The sequence below is a fragment of the Rhamphochromis sp. 'chilingali' genome (assembly GCF_963969265.1).
Source record: "Rhamphochromis sp. 'chilingali' genome assembly, chromosome: 20".
Classification (NCBI taxonomy): domain Eukaryota; kingdom Metazoa; phylum Chordata; class Actinopteri; order Cichliformes; family Cichlidae; genus Rhamphochromis; species Rhamphochromis sp. 'chilingali'.
In genome coordinates this window covers 33,116,046-33,141,397 of record NC_137947.1, presented here as the reverse complement: position 1 = coordinate 33,141,397, position 25,352 = coordinate 33,116,046, and the positions used below count along the sequence as shown (strand labels likewise).

Below are 25,352 nucleotides of genomic sequence, written 5' to 3'. Positions count from 1 at the left end.
GAGAGGCAGGTTACACAAAGTTAGTGTTGGGCTGTGTATCACCTCAGGGCTGGATCTATGGCTGTGCATCAGGAGCAGGTCACCTGCTAACCAGCAGGTTTGGTTTGCATGTCTGTGGGCAAGATGCTAACCAATTCTAAATGTGAGTGAACAGTAGCTACGAAAAAACGTGCTTGCATGAATTAAGGTGTCTGCTTACGTCGCCGCCCACAACTAGTCACAGAAACGGGCTGCCTGTCTGCTATCTTTTATGGCATGGTCTGCTGGGGCGGCAGCATCTCTGCTGGGGACAGGAAGAGACTGAACAGGGTGATCCGAAGGGCCAGCTCTGTTCTAGGATGCCCTCTGGACCCAGTGGAGGTGGTGAGTGACAGGAGAACGGCGGCTAAGCTGTCATCCCTGATGGACAACGTCTCCCACCCCATGCAGCAGACTCTGACAGCACTGAGCAGCTCCTTCAGTGGGAGACTGCGGCACCCACGGTGTGGGACGGAGAGAGTTCGCAGGTCTTTCCTCCCCACTGCTGTCAGACTCCATAATAAAGACTTTAACTGATCAAGCACACACATCCATACATATGCAATAATACTAAGTGCAATAATCCTTTCTGTCATCGTTGTATTTTTACTCAGTTGTATATAGTATTTGTATTTGTATTCTATTTTTATCTTATTGTATATTTATTTTATTTTATTCTACTGTATATAGTATTTTATTTTATTCTATTCTGTACAGTTGTGTACTGTATTTATTCTTATTGTATTCTAATTTTTGCCTCATAACTTTTGCACTGTCCACTTCCTGCTGTGACAAAACAAATTTCCCACGTGTGGGACTAATAAAGGTTATCTTATCTTATCTTATCTTATCTTATAAAGCAGGGTCTTTATCTTATGAAGCAGCACCTTGACATTAGGGTGTTGTAACATGCTGCCATATAAAGTGCGCTGAAAGCAAACCTGTGACACCATTAATGTTCCGGCTGTTGTCACCATTACACAGGCATGCAGTGTTGTAGTTACTTAGCTCAGGAGCCAGAACAGTAGTCAGTGTGTACGATGAGTGACCTGAAGCCCAGCTGTAGCCTTTGTCCCGTTTGCGTCCTCGTGTCTTTTGTTTAAAGTGTATTATCAGGTATCTACACATAAAGGGGTGTGACGTCAATAGCGGGTCCAGTCAGTAGAAAGACCTCATCATCTCCTCCCATCTCTTGCCTCTCCAGCTCGTCCTTACACGTCTAAGGTAAGATTTCAGCGCTCACTTTCTCTTTTACTAACTTATCGTCAGTTTTAAAAAGCTGATATTTATTTTAACTTGCTGACCCATCATTGCCGTGTCTCTTTCCAGGAGTACTTACCTTTTCGATTGTATTGCGCTTTCGGGGACTTGCGCCATGGGGGGATTAGACGCACTCCGGCAGTTTAATTTGCTCAAATGGCTCAGAGAGGAGAGACAATCGAGGAAACTGATTCTCTTCATTGTTTTTGTCGCTCTGCTTCTGGACAACATGCTGCTGACGGTGGTCGGTAGGTGCTTTTCTCACCTTCTCTGTAAAGTTTCCTGCTCCGCTCTCTCTCTGTGTGCAACAGGTAGTCAGGTTTGTCAGTCAGACGTCTCAAAGAGGCGCTTCTTGTGCACTTCATTTTAATATCTACCTAAATCTGCCTCATCCAATTAAATGACGGCGTTTGAACGGTAGAGCCATGTAGACGCTGATAGCACATGTTTAACTTCACAGTTTGGTTTGACATGTACGGACGTCCGACTGCTCTCCATTAGAAAAACACACAGAAAGATCGGATTTAATGTCAGTTACACTGTAGGAGGAAACACATCTCTTCCTGTGCTTCTTATGCACGACCTGCTCTTCCTAAAAGAACAGATTTAGATTCCCTTCAGGGCTGTTTTACAAACAAATAAAAACATGTATGAAATTATCTATTTATAATTACTTTCTTTGCAACATGGCAGAATGTTACTGATAGTTTGGCTGCATTAAATGTTAATTATAACATATTCATCACACATCTCTGCTGTGCACAGACCTGCAGTTTTCCATAAGTGCAGGGAGAATGGATAAAAGCCTCCATGAGCACATTTTCACGTTTTATGAATTTAATAGCAAAGCTCGATTTTTGGTCTGTCATTTTAATTTAATTTAATCTTTATTTAACCAGGAAGTCCGTTAGAGTAACATCTCTTTTGCACGGGTGACCTGGCTAATGCCATACAGCATTACAATCAAATAACATCATAGCAGACAAAACAAGATACAACAGGTCAGAGTCAAAACTATTTAAATACGAGGTCCAGTTTATAAAGAACAGTCACCAAAGCAAAATACATACAGATAAGAAATAAATAAACATGTTTACGAATGTGTGTAAAAACAATAAATGCGTGTAAATGGACACACCCAGTTTACTCCAAGCCAAAGTATATTTTTAACAGGACGAGGAAGGAAAAATTAACAATGCAACAATAAATGCACTGATGATTGGTGGAGCTGATAAACCAGAGACTGATCACCAGAATGTGCAGCGTCAGAGCTACAACCCACAGTAAGATATAGAGGGACAAAGCAGAGCCCGCAGGAGAGCAGAGACACAAAGTTAATGACATTTAAGAGCGGCATGAATGCACGGTGAGTGAAAGAGAGGAGAGCAGAAAGAAGGTGACACCAGGCCAGCTTGTGCACAGCATGCAGGATGTTGTTGATCCTGATCAATTCATGTGTAAATATTTAGTGCTCTGAGTATGACAGCTCTTGGTTTGTATGGTTTTAATGGCTAATTTGCATCTGCCAATCTGTTCTACTAGTTGCAGTTCAAACATGGACTGTATACAAAAGATGGATGGGTTAGCTTGCACCACTGTGAATACACGAGCTGGCTGGCAGCTTCTCAATCACGCAGTAATAGTATAATCTGCTTTATCATTCGTTTCTATTTTAATGGGGACCATAGTTTACACATCAGGAAACTGTTACTCAGATCAAATCATTCGGAGACCGTCTTCTCTATCCAGTGTCTCTTTGCAACCACAGGATTTCCCCTTGCTAGAAAGCAGGATTATTGCTTTGCACAGGAGCTGCTTTGTTTGGAAATGTAAAAGTGGTTCCATGTGTTCATATTTGGAGCGTTTTTCCAAATGTAAAAAAACAAACTCTCGAGGGTGTCAGCCGAAGCACTGCCAGTTTGAGGTTTGTGCAGTTCCTACAGAAATCACTCTTAACTTTCTGCTCTGCTGTCAGATGTTGCAATGAAGTCTGGATTAGCATCAGTCTGCCTTTCATGTCAGATTTCAGTATATTGGTTCTGTCTCTCCTCTTTATACCCACCAGTTCCCATCATTCCCAGCTACCTGTACACTCTGGATGAGTCGACAGACGTGCTTAAGAACAACACGGCACCGAAGCAGGATTCTCCAGCTTCCTTCCAAAGCATTGTGTCCTTATACGATAACACTGTTAGGTTGTCTGGGTTCAACACCACAGCTAGGACTACTGACCTGCTCCCTCTGACCCCTACTGGTACACAGCTCCCACCAAACTCAACCGACTGCCCCCGCTCCACCAACAAGCTGATTAATGAAAATGTCAAAGTAGGAATGCTGTTTGCTTCCAAGGCCACCGTGCAGCTGATTACCAACCCGTTTGTAGGGCCAATCACAAACAGGTAGGTCTTTGTAATTACTCTGTGTTTCTTTGTCAATGTATACGGTAGTCATTGAGCTGATCACCTTAGATTTAGGAGGCATTACGCCTCTTGTCACTTTTGTAGAAGCGTGCCAAATATTCATTCAAAACATACTCAAAGTTCTTGCATCTCTTGCACAGTTAAATTAGATCCTACATGTTTGTCATCTTAAAGTACAATCTATGTGTATTCTGTCAGGTCAAACGTTTTTTCTATCTTTCATTTAAATGACAAACAATACTCAGGGAAACAGCATGACGATGGATTTAAATGCATGTGTATCAGAATCACATAAGCTTACTGAGGTAATTCTGTGAAGATTCAAGAAAAGAGCGAAAGCAACAAAAAGAGTAACAGAACATAGAGATTGTATAACATGTTGCAAAAAACATTTTTAAAAAAGACAGAAAATAACCAAAGCAAACGTCTTGATGCTCAATCATCCAGGTAAGTAAATCTCCAAAAGTTGACTCTGTTCATCTGGACGTAGAGTTTTGTGGGAGAAACGTTTCATCATCACCAGGTGACGTCTTCAGTCTCAGCTGACTGCAGGTTTCCAACCTTATAAACAGGACATTTGCATAATGACTGAAACCAGCCCAGTGAAAGGAAATGATGAGTAAAGACAGACTGACAAAGGACAGGACGACAGGATGACAGTAGCACTGGCTTCCTGTCAGACTGTAGAGGCTTCCTGCTTGCTTGAGGCAACATTTTGGTTCAAATTTGTGTCAAGAGAGGACAATGTAGAATTCCACTTATGGTCTAATCTAAAACGAGAGAAGGAACAGACTCCCATTTGAAGTTCTTAGTAGGAAAACATGGTGAACGCGTGAGGTCGATGTGTCTTCGATGGTGCAGTGTCAGCTACAGCTGTCCGACTGAACTAAATAGAGCAGAATTCCTGATTAAACGTTCCTGCACGTGTGTGTCTGATTGTTCATACATGGGTGCTCCACAGTGAGTCACTCACTTCCCTTGAACTACATTAAAAATCCAGTTTTTAAAATATCTTTTGGATTCTTGAAGAGTTAAAATAAATTCTTTTAAGATGACATTTTTTATATTGTGGGAGAAAGATATTAATGTAAAGGGCAGTCAGTGCCATGGTTGAGCTCCAGCTTCCACGGCTGCAGATGTTATACATGATGAAGGAACCAAACTCTAGTGTTAAGCTTACATCTTAGAACACAAGTGTGAGAAGCAAAGATTATCATCACTGCACTATTAGCTGCTTGGTGAAACATGAGGTGACTGTGCCTAAAACTCAAACTCAGTTTACACCTGTTAGTGCAACAGTCTGCTGCGCTAACTGGCGTTTTACTAGCTCCCTTGAGGAAAAGCTGCAGAATTCATTTATGATTTCAGATAAGATAAATCCGGTCGTGTAGCCTCTACAGAGTAAAGTCCTAGTTTTACTTTATTTACAGTCCAGCCTGGTCCTGGTCCTGGTTTTCAGCCTTCAACCAGATTTCTGTCGCATGGTTACAGAGCAACTGATGGGGTTAGATTAGCTGTTGCTACTATTTCATTAAAATTAGACAACTTTTCATAAATGTCCATGGCTCAACCATCCATCGGCTGTCGACGTGAGAGTCCACCGCGGCGTGTGACTAAACTGAACCTGAATAAAACTGGAATAAAACACATGACCTGAGACATGTAAGATTTTATCGTGTTGGTGAAAAACACATTTGAACGGTCCTGAATGATTTGAAATCCTGCTGATGGCGAGAGAACATTTTCCAAACGGTGAATTAGACGTTGAGGGCGGAGGGAAAAGCGTAACTCCACCTGAAAGGCAACATTTAGTGTCTCATACAGACACCCACATATGCTGTAATTGAAGCAAAGAATGTGGTCCTATTACGGCTTCTTAGTCACCTTCTCTGCTGACGGAGGACAATACAAGGCCAGTCAAGCATGTCAGGTATCTAAGCTATGATTTTGTTTTGATGCGGATGGCAGCTTTCAGCCTTCTAATCTTCCTCCACTGTTCTGGTTAACAGGCTAACATTTAAAAGAGAACGCCACATGCAAAAGTAGCTTAGGGTTTGTCAAATCCTTTGCTATCTATCAAGTTTATTAATGATATTACATTATTGTGCTACGTGCTCTTTTGGACCACACTCTCACTCATTTAATAACTGTCCATCAATCCAATGCTTTCTTTCTTTATTCTCATGAATTTCTGCAGCTGTGACCGAATCATCTTCCACTGATATTGTTATAAATGTCTCTTTTCTAAGCTAAAGATAAAGACTCATGTTGGACATTTCTAATGTCTGCCTTTTATCCTCTGTGGCCCTTCAGGATAGGATACCAGCTTCCCATATTTGCTGGCTTCTGTATAATGTTCATCTCTACTATCAGTAAGTTCCAGCAAACAAATGTTCACGATGAGAAGCAGCAGTTTTGCATCATGTCTGATGGTTCTTTGTTTGTGTTGTTGTCCTGTTGTGAAGTGTTTGCCTTCTCATCGAGCTACGCTCTGCTGTTTGTGGCCAGATCGCTTCAAGGCGTGGGTTCGTCCTGCTCATCTGTGGCGGGTATGATCTCCTCATCAGTCTTTAAATATTCACTGTTCTGTATATGTGAATGCATTAACATTCATTCATTGTGTAGAGCCCCTCTATTTAAGATCATCGTCCCAATGTGGACTTATAGGAAACTGTCTGTTTGAAGGCCTGAAGCATATCTGCAACATCTTGTTTGGGTGTGAGAACAGATCATCATTGACTTGATAATAAACTAGATTAAACTGGAAGATGACATAAAACAAATGATGGAGTTATAATCTGATGTGCGCTCAGCGCTCCAACAGATCTGTGCCCAACAACTCTATTGTGAGCCATGCAGTTTCACTGAGCAGCTGTTGTTTCCTGCGCTTATAGAGCAACAGTACAATGGCCTGTGTGTTGCATGTCGCACACATTGGCCTGCAGCGCTCCTGCTGAAACAAACACGTTCTGATCTTTTTCTGCCATACAACTGTGTGTTTTTCAGGGATGGGAATGCTCGCCAGTGTGTACACAGATGATGAGGAGAGAGGTCATGCCATTGGCATTGCCTTGGGAGGTTTGGCATTAGGAGTGTTAGGTATGTGTGTGTAGCTTTTCAGTTACTCTGTAAAGACACCAAATCTGAAATATTCACCGGATCTTTACATAAAACTCCAAATAAATGACAGCACAATAAAAACACATATAAAGTCTGCTTTGTCTGACAATTGCTACAGTGTTGCATTCACATGTGAACTGATGAACTGTCCAGGCTGAACATTGTATGCTGCAGCTTCTACTGATGCATAAATAATTGATGACAACAGAGAAGCTGTCATTTCTACACAGGAAATAAAGAAATAAGCAGACACAGCCTGAGCTTTGTGGCATCCTGAGTGCACTGTGGATTTGTCCATTAGTCACCATTCAGCCTTTTCTTCACAGTTGGACCCCCATTTGGCAGTGTGATGTATGAGTTTGTTGGGAAAACAGCTCCTTTCCTTATTTTGGCATTCTTGGCTCTGTTTGATGGAGGTACAGTTGTGTTGCTTCTTTGTATCCAAACTAAGTCGTGCCTGCTAATCTCTGATAGCGATTTACATCAATCCACTGTCTTCACAGCTCTGCAGCTTTTTATTCTTCAGCCCACCAAGGTGACACCAGAGGTGAGTGTCCCTACTTTGATAACTCATTTCCTGTAAATGATCTGCCTTCATTAAGACGACCTTTACAGCTGCAGAACATGCTAAAGGCTATTTCAGTAAATACACAGCATGGAGTGAGAACAGAGAAGCTGCGAGACACGCAACATAACACCTGCTCCACCCTGTGGACATCCATGTTCAGACTGTGTGCATACACCAGGGCCATAATCAGAATACGTTATTTTAATTATATTTATGAAACCTTCTTTTACTGTAAAGAATGTCCAGGAGCCTCGTGTCCACTTCCACCTTTAGCCACAATGGATGGTAACGATCTCTTATGTCATCATATGTCTATGAAATTACAATTTAAGCTTTTCCTGATGACAAAAAAGGAAACACAAAAGAAATGCAGTTTCCCTCACTGCAGAGGTCGAGAAAGGGAAACATGTGGCTCAATCCTGGAACCACAAAGAAAGGAAAAAGACTTGCATGCATCCATACAGGGATCATACTGGGATCATACTGAGATCATACAGGGATCATGCAGGGATCATACTGAGATCATACTGGGATCATACTGGGATCATACAGGGATCATACAGGGATCATACTGAGATCATACAGGGATCATACTGAGATCATACTGGGATCATACTGGGATCATACAGGGATCATACTGAGATCATACAGGGATCATGCTGGGATCATACTGAGATCATACTGGGATCATACTGGGATCATACAGGGATCATACTGAGATCATACAGGGATCATGCTGGGATCATACAGGGATCATACAGGGATCATACTGAGATCATACAGGGATCATACAGGGATCATACTGGGATCATACAGGGATCATACTGGGATCATACAGGGATCATACTGGGATCATACTGAGATCATACAGGGATCATACTGGGATCATACTGAGATTCATACAGGGATCATACAGGGATCATAAGGGGATCATACAGGGATCATACTGGGATCATACAGGGATCATACTGAGATCATACAGGGATCATACAGGGATCATACAGGGATCATGCTGGGATCATACTGAGATTCATACAGGGATCATACAGGGATCATACTGGGATCATACTGAGATCATACTGGGATCATACTGAGATCATACAGGGATCATACAGGGATCATACTGGGATCATACTGAGATCATACTGGGATCATACAGGGATCATACTGGGATCATACTGAGATCATACTGGGATCATACTGAGATCATACAGGGATCATACAGGGATCATACAGGGATCATACTGAGATCATACAGGGATCATAAGGGGATCATACAGGGATCATACTGAGATTCATACAGGGATCATACAGGGATCATACTGGGATCATACAGGGATCATACAGGGATTCATACAGGGATCATACAGGGATCATACTGAGGTCATACTGGGATCATACTGGGATCATACTGAGATTCATACTGGGATCATACAGGGATCATACAGGGATCATACTGGGATCATAAGGGGATCATACAGGGATCATTCAGGGATTCATACAGGGATTCATACAGGGATCATACTGGGATCATACAGGGATCATACTGGGATCATACAGGGATCATAAGGGGATCATACAGGGATCATACTGAGATTCATACAGGGATCATACAGGGATCATACTGGGATCATACAGGGATCATACAGGGATCATACAGGGATTCATACAGGGATCATACAGGGATCATACAGAGATCATACTGGGATCATACAGGGATCATAAGGGGATCATACAGGGATCATACTGAGATTCATACAGGGATCATACAGGGATCATACAGGGATCATACTGAGGTCATACTGGGATCATACAGAGATTCATACAGGGATCATACTGGGATCATACAGGGATCATACTGGGATCATACAGGGATCATACTGAGGTCATACTGGGATCATACAGAGATTCATACAGGGATCATACTGGGATCATACAGGGATCATACTGGGATCATACAGGGATCATACTGAGGTCATACTGGGATCATACTGAGATTCATACAGGGATCATACAGGGATCATACAGGGATCATACTGGGATCATACAGGGATCATACAGGGATCATACAGGGATCATACAGACATTCATACAGGGATCATACTGAGATTCATACAGGGATCATACACGGATCATACTGGGATCATACAGGGATCATACTGGGATCATACAGGGATCATACAGGGATCATACAGAGATTCATACAGGGATCATACTGGGATCATACAGGGATCATACAGGGATCATACTGGGATCATACAGGGATCATACTGAGGTCATACTGGGATCATACAGGGATCATACAGAGATTCATACAGGGATCATACTGAGGTCATACTGGGATCATACAGGGATCATACAGAGATTCATACAGGGATCATACTGAGGTCATACTGGGATCATACAGGGATCATACAGAGATTCATACAGGGATCATACTGGGATCATACAGGGATCATACAGGGATCATACTGAGGTCATACTGGGATCATACAGGGATCATACTGGGATCATACAGGGATCATACAGGGATCATACTGGGATCATACTGGGATCATACAGGGATCATACTGGGATCATACTGGGATCATACAGGGATCATACTGGGATCATACTGGGATCATACAGCACGTTATGCTGGGAAATGTGGGCATCAAACAGGAATGTGACATTTTTCACTTTATTTGAGGTTATCAGCTTCTTCTGCAACATTACAGAAAAATCTCATTTTTCAATGTTCCATCATCTCCTGTAATATTTACAGCTGTGATGAAATCAGAAGTATTGGCTTCATTTTGACTCCAAGATTGTTCACCCAGAGTTTGTAGTTGTGGAGTTTAAGAGGTTAAAGACTCATCGGACACTGAACAACGACTCATTCAGGAAACAAAGAGAGAACAGTACTTTGGGGCCTTTATGGATGACACATGTTCTAAAATATTAATGAAGATAGCAACCAACTAGACAGGTAGTATTGGAAGCAAAGCAGTGGAATCTTCTTGAGTTCATTAGTGAATTCTTTTCCTAACCTTAGCTGCTCCTAAAATGTTGAGGGACATCTTTAGACATGTCACTAAGGCTCCACGGAGACTTGCAGCGAGGCAGAATAACCCCACTGGTTCCACTGGGCCCAAGTAGTAATTTATGGACTGGTTATTCAGACTGAAGCCAGCTATTTAGGCTCACTGCATTTATTCTTGTATATTATTCACCTTATTTTTAAGTGTTTGTCATGATTGCAGCATTCTCTGTCTGATTACAGACTTTTTAGGCACAGTGGTTGGTAACGTTTGTCCTAACTGTTGCACTGCATAACTGAAGTCACTATTACGTACATCACAAAGCACCTAGAGATGAGTGTTGGTGGGATTTGGAGCTATATCAATATAATTAAGTTAAACTGTGTGAACTTGTATAACAAAGAATCAGGATTGTGTTTACTAAAATGATCAGCTGTGTTGGCAGTGGCTCTCCAAGCTTTCTGCATACACTCTGTGGTTGTGCTCTCCTCCTCACAGAGTCAGAAGGGAACCCCACTGCTGACACTGATGAAGGATCCATATATAATAATAGCAGCAGGTAAGGGAGTGGTAGTACACAGTAGATGTGACAAACATCATGTCAGTGAGATATTGTGTTTTTGATGGCACTGGGAAGAGAACAGAAGGAAACAGCAGCCAAACAGAGAGCCAGCAGTTGCTTTGTTGGTCACACAGAAAAGAATACGGCTCCAAATTGTGTTGTGAGATGAGTGCTGCACAATCAGTCCACCAAAATAAACACTGTGACCTTATTGCAAATGCAGCTGCTCATAGTAAACAGCTGTGCCACTTCCTCTGGCTTTTATAGGTGCACTCAAGAATGTCCCTGTCGAGATGTAGTAATGTTTGTAGTACAAAGGGTACATGCGTACATTTATACAGTTCGGGCATCCAGGGAGTTCAGAATCCCCCACGGTCCCTGACATGGATTATCTTTGCTGGCCCACTCATCCTCAGGCAGCATTAGAGCTCGCAGTGTTGAATTGTGAGCTTTGCCTTTTGCATAGAGCTCTTTATGACGATAACTGTCTCGATAGTCAGACAGTCTCCTACAATAGTCATAATAACATCACAAATGGGTTGATTATAGCAGCAGTTATTTCTTTAGCAAAGGCAGATTTTCCGGGTACATGTAGAAGCAGAAGTTATATACAGGAAATATATTTGCCTTGATTTATTAATTTACCTCAAAAAGCACAAGTTACACAAGCACAAACATACTGCAGTCACAGCTTCTGTGGGAAGACTGAATATGACAGATGATTATTGTCATTCTGGTCCTTCGTATACTGTGGACTTTTCCTCAGATATGATCTTTGCCAACCAAACTCTGAGGTTGGCCTGTACCGCTCTCCTTTTACACTCTGTCGTGGGTGATTTCCATTCATAACACAGGTCTGCAACCACAAAGCTGCATGGGGTTAAATCACTGTTTCTTATAGATTTTCCATCTGGTTCAGTTTTCTTGCAAAACTCATGTTTTTAGTGTAGTTAAGCGTACAATTCCCCTTTTTAAACTGAAATCTGATATCCTGTACTTGAGTCAAAACCCATATCCCACAAAGATTTCTTACATTAATGTAATATTCCTATGAGCGAGACTCAAGAGAAACACAAATAGAAAATGGGAGGAAATGAGGGGGAGGGTGCGGCGGGTTTGATGGTGTGAGGAGCTCAGACGATCAAATCCAACCAGGTTTATTTTGTTCATAGCCAAAGGTAAGAAATCACAACAATGATGCATAGCTCATTGTACTAAAATATTGATTTTCATTCCTGTTGTGCTTTTTTTTAATGTAAACTCTTCATGTTTTGCAAAATAATAACTTCATGATGGAGGGAGATCATTTTTGGATTCAGGACCCAAAAAACATCGCATTGACCAAAAATCCCCCCACGCACTCGTTTTGTTTCTGCAGACCTGTGTGATGGATCACACTCAGCCTGGTCCCTCTGTCACTGTAAGGCCTTTGTTTGCTCCTCGTGTCTGTGAAATGTCATATGTCAGCTTTTCCCTGCATGTCAATTATGTGGCAACATGGGAAGAAAGAAAGCAGGCTGTACGCTCGTCGGTGTGTGGACGTCGGAGCTGGGGGAAAACGTCAGGTTAAAAACAGACGATAATTGACGCCGCACTTATCTTCAATCTTCATCCCCAGGTGCCATTTGTTTTGGAAATATGGCTATTGGCATGATGGAGCCAACTGTGCCAATCTGGATGATGGAGACCATGTGTGCCAGGAAATGGCAGCTAGGTATTTACAAAGCTCTGCTCTGCACACAAAAACACGTTGTTACAGCACCTTTATAAAAGGCACTGCTGAGCATCCTAATGCAGTTTAACAGCACACATGTACCACTGAGCTTGGGAAGGTGTAAATGCTGAGTTTGTGTTGCAGGTGAAGTTTATGATTACAACCCAAACTGGGGCTGCTTCTGTTGTTGTAGAGCATCCTCGCCCAAGTAAATGTAATTAACACGTCTGTGATAATGTCTATTAGGTCTGTTGTATTATAATTACACAAACAGAATGATCATTTTTGTGTAACAGCACAGTCAACCACTGTTTACAGAGTCCTTACAGCTCATATACAATGATTATGATTAGGTAGTATTTTCATACAAATATCATGGAGGCAGAGAAAAGAGACAGAAGTGTCCTTGCACTGCTGTGTGAACACCACTCATCTGTTTCACAGTAAATATCTGCACACATGCATGTATGGTCACCTGCTTCCTGTTTCAGAAGAGCCGTTCTTCTACAGATCTCCCCCGGCTGAAAGGGAGTTCTTCCTTCCTGCTGTCGCCAAGGGCTTTCTTATAGAGGGCTGTCTCTATATCAGGGTCCTTACCTGTAGCTGTACACAAGCTTCCTGAGGCGAATGTTGTTGTGATTGCGCACTACATAACTAAACTTTAATTTCATTTATATACTACATTTATATTTTATATATAGTGATGTCGTGTAAAAGTGCCACTTCGCCATCATGCCAGATAGTTTCCATACCAAGACTTCCTGTAGTCTGTGCTGTTATTAGCTTCTTCCTGCAGCCAGCTTTATATAAAGTCTGGGTCAGATAAAAAGGATGAGGGGGAACAGGATATTAGGGTGTCAGATGCTGGCAGGTGGAAAGCACAGGTCTTCATTACGGACAATAGAAGATGTACAGCAGCTCAGTGATGAGGCATTGATAGAGATCTGCTTATCTCTGGGAATCCTGGCTACACCTTCAGCCTCTCATGTCTCTGTGTGTCTGTTTCTGGCACAGGCGTTGCTTTCTTACCAGCATCCATCTCCTACCTTATTGGAACCAACATCTTTGGCACGTTTGCACACAAAATGGGGAGGTAGGAAGGGAAATTACTTTTATCTCCTTCTCTCTCTCTCTCCTGGTGGCTTTGTCATATCTGTTTCCGCTCCTCTAAATGAGTTTTCAGCGTTTTGAGTGTTTCTGAGACTGGCTTTATTGAAGCCTTGACGATACAGGGAATCTATCTGTCTATGACCCGAGTGCTATATTCTTTTAAGGCTGTTGCTAATGCCAGTCACCAGAACTGTTTTCACCATAACCCAAGTCGGAACATCACCTGTTCAGTTTACTAACTTCACCACTACAGAGACTGCCAGACAAGCGATGTTTATGTATAATGGGTTTTTTTAAACGTAAAAATCTTACGTGTTACATACTTTTTTTAGTCTTTCTTTACTTGGCATCCAACACATTTAATCCTTCTTGAGTTTTTTGACTTAATTATCAGTGATTAGTTGAAAACAAACACATGGTGTACCATGAGGGGCGTACACATTGAGAAATTAGAGAACTGTTCCCAACAAGACTGCAGCTCATGTCTTGAATTCTTGGGGTTAGCTCATGTTGCAACACTAAAAGAGGTTTAAACAGTCTTTTTCACAATATTTAACATGTATTATATGTCAGAGGTGACTAGTGTGCCAAAGCACAATCAAAGAATACACCCTGAAAACTGCACACATCTTGCAATTTTATTGTTAAAACAGCTATGTTACTTAGTAGGTACTGTACTTTTTATGAGTCTTCATAGGAGCTACCAGGTCCACCTCTGGGTATCTGCACATGTGCCAAAAATGCTCTTATTGGGTTGTCTCCCTGTTCACAAGAATACTTTGTACTGGTTGTTATACACCACTTTTCTACTCTACCTGAACACTCAATACACTTTTTTGTATTCACCCATTCACACAAGCACATATGTGCTTTCAAACATTATCACACATTTATACTACAATGGATGCGTCACATAGCAACTCTCCCCCAACACTTGGCATGCAGACCTGCTCTACGTCCTGAGCTACAGCCACGCCCCTCGCTGCCCTTCAACAGAAGACTGCTCAAAAACTAACAAAACAATATCTGCCCAAGGGATCGCCTGTCTTCTTCCCCCAATCTGTTCTACTATGAACATGATTTCTTTGAATGTTTTCAACCCAGCTGTGTAATCCTTAGAACTGGTTTGATGACATGACTGTCATTCATGTGGCTGTTATTCACAACTTTTAGATTATGTGGAAGTGAAAATATTGATTTTTATTGGAGGTTTGTAGATCTTACTCTGGACACAGTCTGAATATTTCACACTACATAGTTACAAGTGTGGTGCTTAAACAGGACAGTGTTGCCTTCAGCAGCATCGCAATGAGTTTTGTGAACATTTACAACATGTTGATCCTCTGACGACACAATTTAATGTTACACATTAGCCCGATAAACATAAACAGCTCCACAATGTAATGTAAGTCCATGGAAAAGCTTTTCCACTGTTGGGTAGCTAGTCAAAATTGGCATCAACATCAAACTGACTATATTTTTCTTCAACCAAACACAAAACAAAAACACAAGAAATGCTTTAAATAAAAGTTATAGAACTGTCATGGCTGCTGGGGCAGAATCTAAACAGGGAGGAAACTAGAAACAAGTAAAAAGAAACTAAAAGACCTGAGATATGGAACACAACACATGGAAACCTGGATCATGGGGAATGTCATGGGTGTCACGTGGGGCACGCAGGCAGGGGGGGGGGTGCGCAGGCGGGGGGGGGGGGGGGGGGGGGGGGTATGCAGGCAGGGTGGGGGGTGCAGGCAGTAACAAACAGAGGACGACACAGGGCTTTAATACACAGGGAGAACGAGGGAACGGGACACAGTAGGAGAGCACAGCTGGGAGTAATTAAACATGACAAGAGGCAAAACTATTATGTTTTCAAAGTAAAACAGGAAACATAACACAGAGATGCAGCCTTGACAGGGCAGACAGAGCAAACATGGAAGACAGAGGCAGAAACAGGAAGACTAAGAACCGTAAATAACACTGAAACCAGTGACTAGAGACTCTAAGACGAAACATAAATAAACCTGAAATTAGATTTTTTTTTCAATCTAAACTTGATCTCCAAGCATAACCCTTGTAGCCAAACACAGCAGTAAGACATCTCTTGGTCACCAGGTGTGATTTTGCCAGAATGCTCTTTAAAGAAAGACCCACGACCCATCCTTGCCTTTTGGTTGAGGCAATGAGGTTCTCATCTAACGCTTCCCAGTCCATGGCTCAGTTTTGGTTTCATCTGACCACAGCACTTTCTCCCAAGCCTCCTCTGAACATCTTTTAGATGTCCACATGCAAATTCAAGACAGGCTTGAACATGTGTCTTCTTGAGAAGGGGGACCTTGCAGGCACTGCAGGATTTTTATCGAACTACCTTCAGCTCTTTAACAGGTTCCTTCAGTCTAGTTTTGGGATGTTCCACCACCTTCTCATTATCAGTTGCAGAGCTGTTGTTGACTGCTCAGATCTACATGTAGAATGACCTTTTTCAGTGGGAAAAACATTTCATCACTCATTCAAGTGACCTCTTCAGTCTCAGCTGACAGCAGCTTACCCAAACCCATAAACAGGACATTTGCATAATGACTGAAACTACCATCACGAGTAACAATGGGCTGTGACTATTAGCATGTAAAATGTCACGAGCATTGATGCCATGAGAGTGTTGGGGAATAGCTGCAATCACACTATTGTAAGATGGTGAAAGACGTACCCAAACAAACAGTCTGCTTTCATTTTTGAAAAAGTCCACAACTGTGTCACCAGCAAAGCAACCCCCCCCCCCCCCCACACACACACACACACACACACACACACACACACACCATCACACTTCCTCCTCCATGCTTCACAGTGGGAACCGTGCATCGAGACCATTGTTCACCTTTTCTGCTTCACACAAAGACCGAGCAGGCGGAACCAAAGATCTCAGATTTGGACTCCTCAGATTTCCACTGGTCTGATGTCCATTCCTGTGGTTCTTGGCCCAAACAAAGTCCTGGTTTCTCAGCAGCTGATCATAAAGGCCTGATTCACACAGTCTCCTCTGAACAGCTGATGTAGAGACGTGCCTGCTACTGGAGCTCTGTGTGGCATCTATCTGGGCTCTAATCTGAGGAGCTGTGATTTCTGAGGCTGCTGACTCGGATGGATTCATCCTCAGCAGCAGAGGGACTCTTGGTCTTCCTTTCCCGGGGCGTCCTCATGTCAGACAGTTTCATTGTAGCGCTTGATGGTTTTTGCGACTGCACTTGGGGACACATTAGCAGTTTTCCAGACTGACTGACCTTCAGTTCTTACAGTAATGACAGGCTCACCTGTGAAACCATGTTGGTGACTACATCATGAAGCTCACTGAGAGCAGGTCGAGGGTTTGCAGCCGTGGGTGGCTACTTTCAGAAATGTTTAGAGATATTTACCATTATGGCATTCATAATTCCATATATCTTGCTTAATGAATATTTGATGTCTTCAGTTTGGATCTACAACGTAGAAAGTAGTAAAATAAAGACAAACCATTAACCATGTCCAAACATCTGACTGGTAGTGTACACCATATCACTGTGGCCTGCCCCAAGGATCGAGTCCTCCAAGAAAAACAAAGTTCTCTGATTTCCTTACATGGAAGACTGAGCATGCATCGATATTGCTTAGCTCAGCGGTCCCCAACCCCCGGGCCTCGGACCGGTACCGGTCCGTGAGTCGTTTGGTACCGGGCCGCGAGAGTTGAGGCTCAGGTGTGAAATGTTTCGTTTTCAGGGTTTTTATCGGTTTTCAGCGTTATTTTGTTATTGTTTTTATCGTTAACTCGGTTTTCCTGGGTCTTTTCACCTGTGTTATGAATAAATCTTCTTTTTTTCGGTACTAGTTTTATTTTGTTGTATTTATCCGCCACACCTTAAAGGCCGGTCCGTGAAAATATTGTCGGGCATAAACCGGTACGTGGCGCAAAAAAGGTTGGAGACCGCTGGCTTAGAGGTTGCAATGATTATTCTGACATTGTTTGATATTGTTTGGTTTGTGCTTACATGAGTCTGTTTAAGAAAGAGGAAGTACAGACGAGGTTCTGTTTAGCCTGGAAAATACATTTTATATTCTCATGAAAGGAAATCTTCCTCAGTGTGGTAGTGACTGATTACTTCTTGTCTCCCTTACAGATGGCTTTGTGCTCTTATTGGAATGGTTGTGGTTGGGATCAGTGTAATATGTGTAAGTATGTGACAGTCAGCTACATCACTAGAATAACTTCAGAGGTCACCTATGGGCAATGTTACGAGCCCTGTTGAGTAAAAAGTTTGAAATGGACCTGAAACATTGTTCTTTAAATGTAAACAACGCATGCATCATGTAAGCCAGCTGGTATAAATGTAACTTTATACCCATTAAATGTTCACTGCAGTATGTAGTGCCTTATGTGTGTGTTAAACCAGATAAGGACTTTTTATATTTAGAAAAGCTAAAAAATGCTGGAGCAAGAGTCACAGCTCTGTATGTGCCTGATAAACAACACAGATTTCCTGTTTCACATTACTCTGCAAATCCAGTTCTGCTAATGGGAGTCTGACTTCTCAATGGTTTCCATGATCAAATCTAAAAGCAACTGTCTTTTTTCACTGTTTTTAAAATTGCTGATTATTATATATTTTATATTATTCATTAAAATGATCATTTGTTTGTTCTAGGTTCCCTTTGCTAGAGACATCTATGGTCTGATTCTTCCTAACTTTGGTGTTGGTTTTGCCATTGGTAAGATTACTACGTGTACTGATTCCACCTATGAATGTGTGCAGACTTTGATCAGGTAAGAGCATTATGATTGTGTTACAGGCATGGTGGATTCCTCTATGATGCCTATAATGGGTTACTTGGTGGACCTGCGGCACGTGTCTGTTTATGGAAGTGTGTATGCGATTGCTGATGTAGCTTTCTGCCTGGGATTTGCAATAGGTAAGCAAGAGCAAACGCCATAAAACATCCATATGTTTTAACCTCGGGCTAAAATAGCAGTATCAGTTCCTGGAAACCTTTTGTCATCTTGCTTGTGTAATGGTGGAGAACTAATCCTTGGCTAGAGACACACAGAGGGGAAATGATTTACAGCTACAGTCATTGCCATGGCATTCATGCATACATCGTGGACATGAATGCCATGGCTATTTATGTTTAGGATTTCTTTGAGCTGTTCATATTTAAGTGTGGAAGCATTGTATAACATATTCCAAAAAACGTACTCACCCACCCAATCAGCTCATTGTTTTGAGGAGTTGCATTCACTTCGATGGACACAGGTATTCTACAAACATCTGTGATAGAATGGGTCATTCTCAGGAACTCAGTAATTCAAGCATGGTACCATGATAGTGTTCCACCTGTGCAACAGCTCCACTGGTGAAATTTCCTCACTACTAAATATTCTGCACGACTGTTATAACAAAGTGGAAGGTCTAAGGAGCTTGGAAAGAAAAGCGTCTGGACTTCTTTAAGTTGCTTGAAGACGTTTCACCTCTCATCCCAGAAGCTTCTTCAGTTCTAAGGTCAAATGGTGGAGAGTCCCAGATATAAACCTAGTGGGAGTGACCCCCCACAGAGGGACAAAAGGACCCCCTGATGATCCTCTAATCGCCTGAGCCAAGGTGTGAAACTGGGTGTGGGTCCCAATCAGCCAGAGTTTCGGGTGAGCTGTGAAACCTGACCCCACCTTATCATGTGATTTCCTGAGGTCAGATGGCCCAGGATGTGAGTGGGCGTTAAGGCGACTGTCTGCCACACCCGCTTTCCCACCTTGGCTCATGTGATTAGAGGATCATCAGGGGGTCCTTTTGTCCCTCTGTGGGGGGAAACTCCCACTGGGTTTAAATCTGGGACTCTCCACCATTTGACCTTAGAACTGAAGAAGCTTCTGGGATGAGAGGTGAAACGTCTTCAAGCAACTTAAAGAAGTCCAGACGCTTTTCTTTCCAAGCTCCTTAGACTACGATGACCTGGATGACTGAGAACCTTCACAGACAACAAAGTGGAAGCATTTGGAGACGAAAGCAACTCAGACACAAAGTGGCAGGCCACATAAAATCTGACCGCTTAGCTGCTCTGCAAGGTGATGAACTCCACCAAAGAAACAGACTAAACCAGTAAGTGGTCCGTTTTCTCCTGATGCAGGTCCATCTATTGGAGGTTCCATTGCTGAAAGTATTGGCTTCCCTTGGCTGATGACCATCATTGGAATAGTGGATATAATATTTGCTCCTCTCTGCATCTTTCTGAGGAACCCACCAGGACAAGAAGAGAAAATTGTAAGAGTCCAAATACACCTAAATACAGTCAGCCAGCTCCTACATTTGTCACAAAACAGCTGTGTGGTAGTCCAAGGGCAGAGCCAACGATTCGGGAGACAGGAATGAATTCAAAAAGCAGTTTTAATGCTGTTACCTGAGAGAGAAAACTAGAAAAATCAGATCAGAGAAGCACACAACCATGAGGGAACACGTGACAAAGCACGAGGACAAACTCAAGCAATAAATACAGAGAAATGCTCCTGAGCTAACACCAGAAATGCAGTGATTATGTTACACAACTTGAGTACAATATGTGAATTTCAAAATTCAGGTTCTGTCAGAAAGTTTTCAAAATCATGCACAGTTAAAAAAAAACAAGAGCAGCCACTGAAACACTTTTCAACAACTGTCATTTCAGGCGATTTTAATGGACACAAACTGTTCAATGAAGACGAGATCGTACTCTACTCAGGGGGCATACTACCAGGGTGAAGACATGGATCCAGAATATGACGATTATGATTAACAGGACCCCAGCCATGCAGGGTAACCCTTCAGAGGATCTATTTTGTTGTACAAAAAGAAGGAATAGAAGAAAATCACAGCAAATGAAACGAAACAGCCAAGATATTTCCACGTGAATGTCCTGCATTCAATCGTCACTGTTCACTGTCTTCTTAGCAGTTGTACTGGAGCAAACCAAAGTTGTCCTTTATCTGTGGTCTCAAGCGCATTGTGTTGCACGTATTTTGTTTAGCCAACAGCCTTATTCGATGGGAGCAAAACACCTTTTAGGTGCAGTTTGCTGAGCTGTCTTTATCCATGAACTGGACATTCAGTTTTAACATAACAGCCCTGGGTATTAGTGTCAGATTTAGGTGTGTAACTTGGTATTAAAAATGGGGATTTGTGCGATAAGTGGAGTTTGTCAAAATCCAGGAGGATTTGTCAGACGATTTCTTTTGATATTTCCATGAAAGGCCTCCCCTGCACCGCTGCTGTAGATGACCTGTGTCAGGAAGTTACTTAGATGAGGAATGTATTCTTAAACACATTATCAATACATGTTTATCCTTCTAGCAAGAACACAGACTGCATGTTTTTAGAATCTCTGCAACCTTCAATGATAAAAGTCAATTAGAATAAAGCCCATGTCCAGATTACACCAGTGCTACCAGCATATACCACAGCTTAGTCACACGCATACTTTAGCACAACAGCGTGGACCCCGTCTTGGGGCTCTGGTCTGCAATGGTCGGCTTACTAATAGAAATAAACATGTTACAAAAAGTCTTTACAACTATTTTCCTCATTCACAACAGACGTATGAGGTACTTTTTAAATAATGTACACATTATTGTGTGAATGCTTTGATGAAAGGCGACCCTACACAGGTCCTGTTCATGCTGCTGGTGAAGCATTTGTCTGCTCTGACGGAAACCAATCTCCGGGTTCTGCCCTACCTTCAAAGCCTATTAGACAGTTTATATGGTTTATGGATGCAACTTGCTAACCACTCTAGCTAGCACTGATTTCACTCATATGGACAAAAGTACTGTGTTGCTGACACATTACCCCTGCATACTGTGCTCAGCCATGGAAACCAGTTACTGAGTCAGCAGTGTTGATTTTTACACAGTAGCATTCAGTGACCCCCGACTGTAACTTTACCTGTTACACTGTGGCTGAGCTGCTGTAACCATAGCGACTCTTAACTCTGGAGGGGAGAGGTTTGAGTTTATACACCTGTGGCATTGTCACTGAAAACACCTGGATTCCAATACTTTTGTCCATATGGCTCCAAAACAGCAAACCTCTACGTGTGAGTCGGGAAAATAACAATGGCATCATGAAGGCTGTGTCCATATGTGGACAGTTCGCTGTAGGCAGAAGAGCAGAGTTGTAAGAAGACACATTGGACCTTTATGCTTTCTATTGCCTCAAAACTGCCAGTGTAGTTTCATACTGATTAATAAATCAGTGTCTGCAGCAAAAGATTTGGACTAATTACTGTTGCTTTAAATGTTCCAGTCTGACTGGCATCTGAGAAGTGCTCGTTATATGTCATAGTTTTGGCAAACGAAGAGCACCAACGTCCGTTTGGACACAGTTTGGTTTGTAATTTTTACTGGACTCAGGTCTGGGCTCCTTCTAATGGCTCAGTGCATACTGGGACTATGAGCTGGATGACTTCATAAACACTGACACAATCCTGACTTTAACCGTAAGATCTTCACTTTCTAAAATAGTGTAAAAATGCATAATTGCAAGACTTTGTTGGGCGCAGAGTTTTATGTGTACTGGAATATATTTATTAGAACAAAAATTCAAAACAGACAGAAGGAAACTGATTTAAAATAAAACTTTAATTCATTCATTTCTGAAGGGAACCAGATGAAGCATACAGATCCTGTTGGACAACACAACAGCATGCAGTTTCTGCACTGATTTTTATTGTGGCCAATAGTGGAAGCAGCAGCATTTTGATTGACAGTTAGAAGCGTGTAACCAGCTGCGGTTGAGTATGGGGTAGGGTTGTTTCCTGGTGACCTTGCCCTGAGCCTTTCTGAGCCATCATTAATGTTGTTTCTTACATCTGTGCTTCCTGTGCTGTGTCAAAATATCAGTTATGGAAAAGACAAGAAGTCTGTGTTGAGAAGCTGTATCTGTTTAGTACAATCACAACGAGCTCCACCAGAGCGGAGGACTAGGTCAGCATACTGGAGAACATGTTTATTGTTGGCTTTGATATGTTGGCAGCTGGCAGCAGCTGTGTGCTATACTGCTAACCTAGAAACACTTGTGATTGCAGCGATGTGCTCCTGCATTCTGCTGGCTTGTATGTATGAAGTGCATCTGCAACAAGAACTAGCAAATACAAACATCCGTGAGTCAGGATTGTAAGATCGTAAGCTTCATGTGTAGCAGTGGCAATGACAGCGTGAGTCAAGAGGGCGTGGCCACATTTAAATCAGGTACAGAATGTGACTCATGACGCAGTGTGACTGGATGTCATTCACAATCATCATTCGTTTATAGGTGACCCCAGAAACATCTGAGTTTGTAATGATAATAACGAATCCTTAATTAAATTGCTTGATAGAAAATAAAAACACATGCACAGGGTCACTTCAAGTCAAATTTATTTGTACGGCTCTATTTAGACATGAGGTAAATCAGAGCGTGTTCACAGAGGGAAAGAAAGTTTAAAACATACGATAGTGTGTATGATGTGCACGCTGTGTCGAGTACACAGCGTGCACATCATACAGTACTATACCGGGTCAAGAACATAAGCTACCTTCAGCTGCTGATGCACAACGGATGGACCGTTTGATCTGACGCAGACAGTCTTGGCAGTGGCAGGTATCCCCTCACACTCTTGAACCTCGATGTGTTAACCACTACACTATGGAGCAATGGTGTGAATGTTATATTAGAAGTGCAGAACTGAACTGACCTTCTATTACAAGCTTAATTCATCCCAACTGAAAGCAAAGACAGAGAAACGTCTGTATCATGACAGCGTAGCTGACCCTACAGGATAACTAGCTTGTGCAGCAAATGATTATTGAATGCAAGCTGGATTCAGTGCAGTTTTTGGCTCCGCCCCGTAACCTTTGAACCATCATGAGATTATGTCTTAAGATAGATGACAGATCATTTTTTGTTTCTTTGTAGTATAGCGCTGTTTGTCAAAATGTTTGTAAAACTACAAACTAATTAGTTGTTACATTTTGATGGCCTTGTTTCTTAAAAAGGTTCTTGTAATGTTTATGGTGTTTATAATGTACTGAATCTTGTGCCATATGCTTTTTCTTTTTCCTCTTTCTGAACTGTGAAAACCTGTACTAGATTTAAGCAAGAGTAAAACACTACCATTAATATAAACCATCTAGACTTGTTTATCCAGAACGGGCCTCGCTGGACTGAGCTGGGATCAACACGCCCAACACTCCTCTCTGAACTCTAACGACCAATCTACGAGTCGTTTCTGGGTATTTTTGTGCACGTTTTGTGGTTTTGGTCAGAATCTATTGAAAATATGTCACTCTGTCAGTCTTATATGTATTTGACTGGATTGTTTTTCATACTTGTGGGAACACCATATGCTCTATTAAATGTTGTATACTGTGCAAAAGCAGTTTTCTCCGTAAAGACGACACCTCTAAATATCTGGACGGTGAATTTAAAACACTGAGCATTCAGACCAAATGTTGGTCGAGCTGAGGCTTCATATCATCCACATGATACCTCAGAATGTACACAAAAATAACATGCGTGTGGCTAACACGTAGCACTTTAACAGGTCCCAGAAATCCTCATGTTGATTAGTCGTGCCGAGCGCTTGAAGACAGCAGATGGGTTGTCATGACGGGGGAATGTGGGAGCAGACACTCTGTAATCAGGCTGTCCATCTCAACACTGGCCTTCAATTACTTTGCAGATGCTCACACGATACCTCCTTTCCCTCTTCACTGAAGCCTGAAACACTTGTTCTTGCAGCAGTGTAGGTGAACCAGAGCTTTCTATGTAATATTACATTTCTGTGTGCAACTATTTTACAAATTAGTTTCACAATTTCTGAAGGGGGCGGGGCTATGGCCTTAAATAGTACACTACACAGCCTTCAATGAGGAGCTGGGGACACGCTATCAAAGATCATCATTCAATGACACTAGCAGCGGTGCTGTCTCTGCTGTGATGATTATCATTTTCAATGGTAAAGCAAAACAAAATCCTTAATGCGTTAAAAAAAATAGCAGAGATGGTAAATGGTAAATGGCCTGTATTTATATAGCGCTTTACTAGTCCCTAAGGACCCCAAAGTGCTTTACACATCCAGTCATCCACCCATTCACACACACATTCACACACTGGTGATGGCAGCTACATTGTAGCCACAGCCACCCTGGGGCGCACTGACAGAGGTGAGGCTGCCGGACACTGGCGCCACCGGGCCCTCTGACCACCACCAGTAGGCAACGGGTGAAGTGTCTTGCCCAAGGACACAACGACCGAGACTGTCCAAGCCGGGGCTCGAACCGGCAACCTTCCGATTACAAGGCGACCTCCCAACTCTTGAGCCACGATCGCCCCATAAGTGAGAAGTTATCGATGTATTTGATTGGAAACGAGTCTACAGCCTCGCTGCTAATTTCACACTATGTTCAATCCGTTGCACTTTGTTATTAGACTGTTTTCCAGTCATTCAAGCATCATTTGCAAATGTTTAATCAGACTGTTTCTTACTGTCGATCACTTAAAACTGTCAAGTTATCTTTGTGACTCAG

The 25,352-nt window shown here is 42.3% G+C and overlaps 1 protein-coding gene across 1 annotated transcript; it reads left to right on the top strand.

The window, feature by feature from the left end:
* Positions 1-1,141: 1,141 nt before the first annotated feature.
* On the top strand, positions 1,142-24,833 carry slc18a2 (solute carrier family 18 member 2). Its single transcript, XM_080868446.1, has 16 exons — positions 1,142-1,242; positions 1,348-1,526; positions 3,344-3,677; positions 6,012-6,070; positions 6,164-6,247; positions 6,705-6,797; positions 7,145-7,234; positions 7,322-7,365; positions 10,905-10,965; positions 12,587-12,682; positions 13,697-13,775; positions 17,944-17,995; positions 18,469-18,532; positions 18,614-18,733; positions 19,943-20,076; positions 20,477-24,833. Exons 2-16 carry the CDS (start codon positions 1,394-1,396, stop codon positions 20,582-20,584), a joined length of 1,551 nt encoding a protein of 516 aa, XP_080724572.1. The 5' UTR covers positions 1,142-1,242; positions 1,348-1,393; the 3' UTR covers positions 20,585-24,833.
* The last annotated feature ends 519 nt before the right edge of the window (positions 24,834-25,352 follow it).

What these genes read in the sequence shown, in the direction of transcription:
- slc18a2 (XM_080868446.1), top strand. Translation starts at nt 1,394, where the DNA reads ATGGGGGGATTAGACGCACTCCGGCAGTTTAATTTGCTCAAATGGCTC. An exon ending in GTCCTGCTCATCTGTGGCGG is followed by an intron (nt 6,248 to 6,704) that starts GTATGATCTCCT and finishes TGTGTTTTTCAG; the next exon opens with GGATGGGAATGCTCGCCAGT. An exon ending in TGCCAGGAAATGGCAGCTAG is followed by an intron (nt 12,683 to 13,696) that starts GTATTTACAAAG and finishes TTTCTGGCACAG; the next exon opens with GCGTTGCTTTCTTACCAGCA.